This window comes from Leptonychotes weddellii, unplaced genomic scaffold (genome assembly GCF_054177405.1).
Source record: "Leptonychotes weddellii isolate Sample4059 unplaced genomic scaffold, ASM5417740v2 HiC_scaffold_7825, whole genome shotgun sequence".
Classification (NCBI taxonomy): domain Eukaryota; kingdom Metazoa; phylum Chordata; class Mammalia; order Carnivora; family Phocidae; genus Leptonychotes; species Leptonychotes weddellii.
Window position 1 is genome coordinate 561 of NW_028048557.1, and position 8,617 is coordinate 9,177.

General features: G+C 53.4%; 1 protein-coding gene across 2 annotated transcripts; it reads left to right on the plus strand.

Annotated features, from left to right (window-relative positions):
* The first annotated feature begins 642 nt into the window (after positions 1 to 642).
* Positions 643 to 5,786, plus strand: LOC102730452 (semaphorin-4A-like). 2 transcript variants are annotated; one of them, XM_081811467.1, is made up of 8 exons: positions 643 to 951; positions 1,863 to 1,925; positions 2,173 to 2,271; positions 2,487 to 2,592; positions 3,335 to 3,451; positions 3,735 to 3,859; positions 4,006 to 4,178; positions 5,173 to 5,780. In XM_081811467.1, the coding sequence occupies exons 1-8, from the start codon at positions 658 to 660 to the stop codon at positions 5,495 to 5,497; spliced, it is 1,302 nt and encodes a 433-aa protein (XP_081667593.1). In that variant the 5' UTR covers positions 643 to 657; the 3' UTR covers positions 5,498 to 5,780. The 2 variants fall into 2 exon arrangements, with proteins under 2 accessions (XP_081667593.1, XP_081667594.1); XM_081811468.1 differs by lacking the exon at positions 3,335 to 3,451 and having other exon boundaries at positions 5,173 to 5,786.
* Positions 5,787 to 8,617: the final 2,831 nt, after the last annotated feature.

An 8,617-nucleotide genomic window follows, 5' to 3' on the forward strand; every position in this document is an offset into this window, starting at 1 on the left:
GGACTTACACAGCTCTGAGGGAGGCCACCCCTTCTGGCACCTTGCCAACTTCTCCTTCTGGTCCTGAGATGGTCAGAGCTTCCAATGGTGACGCTTGGCTAGGCGGTCCTCTAACTAGGGCCAAGGTGCACATGCGCCCGTGAGGGGACGGAGCAGCTTGTCCCTGTCGCTGGTGTGCCCCCTGGGAGCCAGCTCACCCCCACCCCCCCAGGTGACATCCAGGCAAGCCCACAGGGGCCTTTGAAGACATATGTGTCTGCTCTGCTCAGCCTGTGGCTGTGATTCTAGTGGTTGAATTTCCTGCTAGAGGAGGGGAAAGGGGGTTGGTGAGTGTGACCCTACAAGCCACACCGTCCTGTCTGTGGCTCCCAGGATCTTCCTGTCTGTCTGTCTGCCTTCTGCTCCCCTGCTCCTCCCTGGGGGAGGACCAGCGCCTCCTTCCCCTGCCCCCTTCGCCCCTCCGAGGCCTGGAAGAGTGTCCACGTGCCTCGCTCTATTTCCCGTCCCTTTGTCTGTCTCTTGGGTGCAGGCCACCTTTCCCAGCCCCAGGCTGTCATTAGCCTGTCTCTGGCTGCCTCTTCTCTCCCCTGTGGGCTCAACACAGAGCTCCTACACCACCAGCAGGCAGGGTGGGGGGAGGGGGAGGGGGAGCTGCCGATGGAGAGCGGGTCCAGCTGCCAAGGCCTGGGGAACACACTCTGCCAACCCTCCCCCCACACCTTGACCTCAGAAGTCAGTTGCCTGCCCACCCACTCCTCATCACTCACCCCTTCTCATCACTTCCCAACAGGGGAGGGACGCAGGGCTCTCAGCCTCTTCCACCAGAAGGGCCTCCAGGATTTCGACACTCTGCTCTTGAGTGGTGACGGAGGCACTCTCTATGTGGGGGCTCGAGAGGCCATTCTGGCCTTGGATATCCAGAACCCGGGGATGCCAAAGCTGAAGAGCATGGTGAGGAGGCTGGGGACAAAGGGTGTGGGCTGGGGGTGAGGGGGGCTGACAGCTGCCCCGTGCCTGGACCGCCCATGCGTGACTCACTGCCCAAGTGCTGTCAGCCCCAACCTGCGGTAACCAGCAATTCCCACTACATATATCCGGTCTGGAGAACAGAGAAGAAACCCAGTAGTGGCCTCACTATTTGCTGCTATCATGCATCCTGGCTGAATAATATTAATTGCTAAAATGGCTGATATGGAAATCATTGACATATGACAGAAATACTGACTCAAATTATATCAATAATATGATATCCACCCACTGGTAGAAATCACCAAGACTTCTGTATTAAATTATAGTCACCCTACTAATGGGACAATGTGAGGAAGAAAGGGGGAAGGAAGGAAAGAAGAAGGGAGGGAGCGAGCAATTACTGAGCACCTTCCTTGTTGTGTCTCTCAGTGCATGGTCTGTGGGCCACCTGCGCATATGGGATGCTGGTTGAAAATGCAGATTCTCTGAGGTGTGAGCCAGGAACTGACATTTTGAACAATTTGCCCAGGAAATGTGTGGTTTGTCAACTGCTGCCCTGCACAGCACGCACTGCGTTAGGTATTTTACGTATGTTCCTGGTTGTGCCCTCCAGAAGCTTCTGAGGTTGACTAGGACCACTCAACCAGTAAGGGGCTGAGCCTGGATTCAAACTCAGGTCTGGTTCCACAGGATGTGTGCTCCCACAGAGCTGCGCCCTGAGGAACACCAGTATCGTCAGAATAGTAGCCATGGTCACGGACTGCAGTTATTAGAGCTCATGTCACTGACTGCCATGCCTGCTGGTGGCTTCCAACTAGACCCAAGGAGAGGACAGCAGGTCCAAGCTAGAGCGCAAGACCTCACATCCTCTCCCTCCCGACCCCCCGCTGCAGATACCCTGGCCAGCCAGTGACCGAAAAAAGAGTGAGTGCGCCTTTAAGAAGAAGAGCAATGAGGTAAGTGGAGGTGGGGGTTTAGGGGCGGAGAACCCCGGTCCCCAGACCATCACTGGAGGACGTCAGGTTGGGCAGGTAGCGGAGGAGGCTCCTTTCCATGGTGATCGTCTGCGCCACGTTCTGTGACGATGTCCAGGGACTGCCTCAGCAATCCCGGGCCCTCTCCCCGCTGGGAAGTGGGGGGCAGCCCGTGGGGCCCCGGTGTGTGGGGCAAGTGGCCAGACACCTGGATTCTCTGTCTCCCCAGACCCAGTGCTTCAACTTTATCCGTGTCCTGGTCTCTTTGAACGCCACCCACCTATATACCTGTGGCACCTTCGCCTTCAGCCCCGCTTGTACCTTCATTGTGAGTCACGGCACCCAGTGCTCAGACCCAAGCATCCCTTCTCACACCTAACCCCCCTCCTCTCGAGCTCTGGAAAACCCTGCTCTCCCGGATGTGGGACCCTCATGAGCTTCCTGGCCCCAATTCCCCTCCACGTCCCTCTCCCTCCCTCACGCCCCTCGTTTCCCAGACATGAGACTCTGGCGTTCTGGCCCCCAGCCTCTCCCCCCCTTTAGGAACTCCAAGATTCCTACCTGTTGCCCATCTCCGAGGACAAGGTTGTGGAGGGGAAAGGCCAAAGCCCCTTTGACCCTGCCCATAAGCACACGGCTGTCTTGGCAGGTGAGTATCGGGTTCCTGGCATCTGCTTTCCCGGGTCATTCTGTGAAATATGGAAGCTGACAGTTTCCTGAAAGGCAGGGGACAGAGGGAGGGGAAGCCAGGAGCCTCTGAACACCAGATCAGAGGGAGACTCAGCACCCCAACCCCCAGCTCCTGCTGATGCTGCCACAAAGGAGGTGGAGAGGGAGAGGTAGAGAGAGGTTCACATAGGTCTGGGAAGGGTCTTGGGCGGAGAAGAGGCCTGAGGTTCGGCCATTTGTTCCATAGAGCTTACAGAGAAATCACCATCTGTGTCCTCCCAGACAGACTCCCCACCTTGGCTTCCTGGACGAGGTGGCCCTTGGCTTTTGAGTGGGACCTCGAAAGATAGGTAGATGCGCAGGGAAGATGTTCCAGGAAGAGAAGGGTGGGACCAAGGTGTGGAAACAGAAAACACAGCCACCTCTGGAAGAAAGAGTGATTCTACTTGGCACGTGGTTCAGCTGGGTGTGTGAGGGGGCAGTGAGAGAAAGGTTGGACAAGGCCAGCACACAGAAGGACATGAGGGGTGGCTCCTCCCTGCGGCAGGGTTCCCTAACAACAGTGCTCAGTGGGGTCTGCCAGCTGGGCTATGGGCGCCACAGGAAGGTGGAGGGCACAGGAAGGGGGCCGGAGACCCATGTGGGTACTGGCCTGGGTCAGAGGCAGGTCTGAGGAGGGCAGAGGCCCCCTCCAACCGGGAAGCCTCCCGCCCTCTCCCCAGATGGGATGCTCTATTCTGGCACCATGAACAACTTCCTGGGCAGCGAGCCCATCCTGATCCGCACGCTGGGACCCCAGCCCGTCCTCAAGACCGACAATTTCCTCCGCTGGCTGCAGCGTAAGGACCCGAGCCCCCAGCACAGGTCTGGCCCTGCCCCGAGCGCGGGGACCCGGCCGGGCCGAGAGCCGCGTTCCTGCACTCCAACGTCCTCCGTGCAGAGGCCCCTCTGTGCCGGGCGGCCCTGTTCGGGGGGGTGCAGTTCCCGACCCCGTAAGGCGACGGGAGCAGGCGCCCCCAGGGCCACCCCTGGCCAGCCGCGGGGCATCCCGTCGGGCGGCCTGCCGCTGCAGAACCAGCCCTGGGGTGTCCCAACCTTAAGCCTATGTGCCCCGCCCCGCAGCGGACGCCTCCTTCGTGGCAGCCATCCCTTCGACCCATTTCGTCTACTTCTTCTTCGAGGAGACAGCCAGCGAGTTCGAGTTCTTCGAGAAGCTCCACACGTCCCGGGTGGCCAGAGTCTGCAAGGTCTGCGGCCGGGAGGGGGGCGGGGCTGGCCGTGGAGGGAGCCAATGGGGAGGTGGCAGAGGCGGGACCGAGCGCCCAGGGCCCAGTGGGGGCGGGGGCGGGGCGCGGTGGGCGGGGCGTTCCTGACTCCGCCCCCGCGGCCCTAGAACGACGTGGGCGGGGACAAGCTGCTGCAGAAGAAATGGACCACCTTCTTGAAGGCCCAGCTGCTATGCTCGCAGCCCGGGCAGCTGCCCTTCAACGTCATCCGCCACGCCGTCCTGCTGCCCGCCGCTGCCTCCGCCGAGCCCCGCGTCTATGCGGCCTTCAGCTCTCAGTGGTGAGCAGCGCGGCGGGGACGCGGGGCCTGCACGCGGGTTGTGGGGTCCAGAGCGCTCACTCCACGCACTTCACCTAGGAAGGCATGTGCCCGTCACCACGTCCCAGGAATCTGACTCATGCCCTTCGTGTAGATGGGAAAGATAAAGCTCAAAGAGGTTCTTACTCCTTTATATCCTGCCGGGTTCCAAAAAGGATAGGAGGCAGCTCACGGAAGGCAAACATTGAGACCAGATAAGATCAAACCGATGAGGAAATGGGAGTAAAAGGAGAGTAAGAAGGCGGGGATAGGGTCAGCACATCACAAATGTTTGTCATTTATGCAGTGTTGGGATGCTGGTTACAAACTTAGCTCTGAGCTTCCTAATGGCCAGAGCAAAGAGGGAAACACCATCAGTGTCACTAAGATAAAAAGTCATTGCTTGGAGGCTGAGAAAAGTTCATTGCATCAGTGTTTAGGTGTCTGCTGTCCGTGGGTCAGATACCAAAGATATCTGCTGTAAGCAGGGGCTGGTATCAGTGGCATCCAGAACTGAGAACATGGTGTGTGCCACAATCAGGTTAAAGAGAACAAGAGAAACCTGTCTCCACAGACCAGGGCTAAAGGAATAGAAGTAGCCTCATAGTCGGGCTCTGGTTGGTTGTCTGAGGATCAAGAATCCAGGGGACCCAAAGGAGTAGAGCTTCATCTGGAGCCTGTCAGGATCTAGTTACATTGCCCCTCCCATGGGTACAGCTCAGCCTGGGCAAGACAGGCAGGAGCCACCCCAAGACCTGAAACCCAATTAATTGTCCTTAAGGATAATCCTAAGATGGGCCAGAGTCAGGGGCTCTCCTAGCCCTTATCACCACGGCTGGGGGGAAAGTAGGCAGCAGTAGGCCAATCCGGCCCTCCACACTCCTGCCCTCCAGGGCTTTCTCAAGGGTGGGTGAGGGCTGGAGGGGGAGCTTCATGGTAGAGCAGAGATGACCATGTCCCCTTGGGCTATCCCCAGGCAGATCGGCGGGACCAGGAGCTCTGCTGTCTGTGCCTTCTCTCTCAAGGACATCAAGCGTGTCTTTGAGGGCAAGTACAAGGAGTTGAACAAAGAGACTTCACGCTGGACTACTTATGGGGTCCCCGAGATCAGTCCCCGACCAGGCAGCGTGAGTACCACCCCCGGCACTGAGCAACCCTCCGCCCCCACTGATACACACATATCGCACATATCAAAGTATCTGTCATGGCACAATAAATGTCCAATAAATGTTAGTGCTCCCTGCCCTAACCAGTCCTGTCTGCTCAGATACACACCTGCTTCAGTGGCCCACATCCCATAGGTGTCCAGCCCATCCTACACACAGAGTCCCCCCCTCTGCTAAGTGCACCCCAAATACCTGGGTGTATCCCTGGGGAAACAAGGGAGCATGGGCTGTGCCAAGGACTGCCTACGCTTCATCTGCATTTCTTATTTAACTTTTGTGTTTTGATCAGAGTTGTATATGACCACCATTAACAGAACCCTGTAGATCTACACCGTCAGTTACCAAAAACAGCCCTATGCCCTGTCTTCCACTTTTCCCTCTCTAGGGAGACAACCACCTTCAACTCTCTTAGCTGATACTTTTGGTATTTATCTCCAAATCTCTAACATACTTTTATTACTACTTCTTGATGTTTCAGTTTCAGGCAGGATCTATTGAATTCCCATTCTGGATGGTGAGGATTTACCTGTGCCCCCCCCCCCCACCCAGTTATGTATGTGCCTGTAGCAACCAGCAAGAACTGTTTCGGGGCATCTCTTTCCAAATTCATGTGCACTGACATGACGCTGGTGGCCCGAGACCAGCCATGGTGGGAGTATGAGCCACGGCAGTGAACAAACAACGAGTCAGGGTTCCCTGACCCCCACTGCAACTGCTTTACCAGCACACCACTGCACCCACCCCTCATCTCCCAACATAGTTTTATAATAATTTTGGTTAGATCAGTATTTAGATTAGGACTCATGCACAGCTGAGCCAAGGAGCAGGCCCTGATTACTTTTCCTTTTTGCATAATTTAAGAATTTCCCTGGGGTTAGTAATTATCTCTCTTCTTTTTCTTTCTTTCTTTTTTCTTCTTTTACTTTCTTAATTTTCTTTTCTTTTCTTTTCTTTTTTGGCTTGCTTTGTTTTCTAAGCTCTAAACATTAATTCAACCCCAAACTCTTCCTCAATGATCTGCATCTCTCTGAAGACAGATCCGTTAGGCATTCTAACAGTTTCGTCTTCCTGGAGATTGTTCCTGTCTGCTGCAGTCTGGACCTCCATCCCGGGCACCGCCACCATCCTGGTATTTCCCTTCTCGTCATTCTGGGCATTTCCTTTGTATCTCTCTGTGACATCCTCATGTTTCTTACATCCCATGGCTTCTTTTTTCTTTTTTTTTTTTCACTATCTTTATTTTTTTAAGATTTTTATTTTTAAGTAATCTCTACCCCCATCGTGGCTCAAACTCACAACCCTGAGATCAAGACTCACATGCTCTTGCGACTGAGCTGGCCGGGCCCCCCTTTTTCTTACTTTCTTATTTTAGTGGAGCAGAGCCTCCATAGATTCCTGAAAGAGATACATGGCAGGTACATTTTTTGAGACTGAATGTCTGAAAATGTCTTTATTCTACTTTTGCATTTGATAGTTTGATATGTGCATGTAATTCTAGACTAGAAATAATCTTCCTGCAAAACTTTGAAGGCTTGCCTTGTTATCTTCAAGGGGATGGACGTCCAGAGTTCTTCCGATTCTTAAGTCTCTGAAAGTCCCCGTTCTCACTGGAATCTAGTAGTGCCTTTTCTTTGTCCTTAGCTGTTCTGAAATTTCACGGTATTGCACTTTGATGGGACTCTGTTCCTTTATTTTGCTGGATGTTCAACCTACCCCTTCAGCCTGGAAGTTTAGTTCCTTCAGTTTGAAGTTTTCTTGAACAATTTCCTCCTATTATGTTTTCATTTAACAAATATTTTTCAAGGCTGCCTGCCACTGTTCCAAGCTCTGGGGGACACAGCAGTGAACGAAGTGGACAGAAGTCCCTTCCCTCATGGAGCAGACTCTCATGTTAGGATGTTTTCTCACTTCTTACTGGGCCTCCTGGACCGGTCCGCTCTGTCTTTAAATCCCAACCAGTTTCCCAAGCCTTTGGTTTTGCCCTACTTTCTGGGAGAGTGTCTCAATTTTATCTTCAAATCCTTCTATCGGATTTTTAATTCCTGCTAAAATATTTAATTTCCTAGATTTTTTTGAGCTTTTTTTAGCCTTTTTAAAAAAATATTTTATTTATTTATTTGACAGAGAGAGAGAGAGAGAGAGACAGAGAGCGCGCACAAGCAGGGGGAGCAGCAGAGGGAGGAGGAAAAGCAGGCTCTCTGTTGGGCAGGGAGCCCGACGCAGGGCTCGATCCCAGGACCCCAACTGGGATCATGACCTGAGCTGAAGGCAGATGTTTAACTGCCTGAACCACCCAGGCGCCCCTTTTTGAGCTTTGAATATCTCTCTCTCTCTTTTTTTTTTAAGATTTTATTTATTTATTTGACAGAGAGAGACACAGTGAGAGAGGGAACACAAGCAGGGGCAGTGGGAGTGGGAGACAGAGAAGCAGGCTCCCCGCTGAGCAGGGAGCCCAATGCGGGGCTCGATCCCAGGACCCTGGGACCATGACCTGAGCCGGAGGCAGACGCTTAACGACTGAGCCACCCAGGCGCCCCTGAATATCTCTTTTATAAAAATGTTCTACTCTAGTTTGTTGTTATTTAAACAGGTGAAATTTTCCGACCTGGCTCATGCCATTCAATTTCCATTTCTGTCGATCACACAGTGGTATAAAGCAGCAAAACTGGGGGCACCGGGTGGCACAGTAGGGCGGCACTTGGTTTCGGCTCAGGTCATGATCTCAGGGTCTTGAGATCAAGCCCCACGTTGGGCTCCATGCTCAGTGGGGAGTTTGCTTGAGATTCTCTCTCTCCCTCTCCCTTTGCCCCTCCCCCTGCTGTCTCTCTCTCTCTCTAAAATAAAGAAATCTTTTTTTTAAAAAAACAGCAAAACTGAAGGGGGGATGATTGCTGTGTATGTTCTAAATTGCTTTGAAGGGTCTCATTTGAGATAATTTGCCTAAGAATCTTGATCTTTTTTATTTTATTTATTTATTTATTTATTTTAAGATTTTATTTATTTGAGAGAGAGAGAGAGAGCACATGAGAGGGGGGAGGGTCAGAGGGAGAAGCAGACTCCCTGCTGAGCAGGGAGCCCAATGTGGGACTCGATCCCGGGACTCCAGGATCATGACCTGAGCTGAAGGCAGTCGCTCAACCAACTGAGCCACCCAGGCGCCCAAGAATCTTGATCTTTTTTAAATATTTGGAAGCATCCAATAAAAATGGAAAGAAAGGGGCGCCTGGGTGGCTCAGTCATTAAGCATCTGCCTTC

Excerpts from the sequence above, each read along its gene's own strand:
- LOC102730452 (XM_081811467.1), top strand. The coding sequence starts at position 658 with ATGGAGAGCGGGTCCAGCTGCCAAGGCCTGGGGAACACACTCTGCCAA. Across the intron at positions 952-1,862 it reads TGCCAAAGCTGAAGAGCATG|ATACCCTGGCCAGCCAGTGA; the intron begins GTGAGGAGGCTG and ends CCCCCGCTGCAG. Across the intron at positions 2,272-2,486 it reads GCCCCGCTTGTACCTTCATT|GAACTCCAAGATTCCTACCT; the intron begins GTGAGTCACGGC and ends CCCCCCCTTTAG.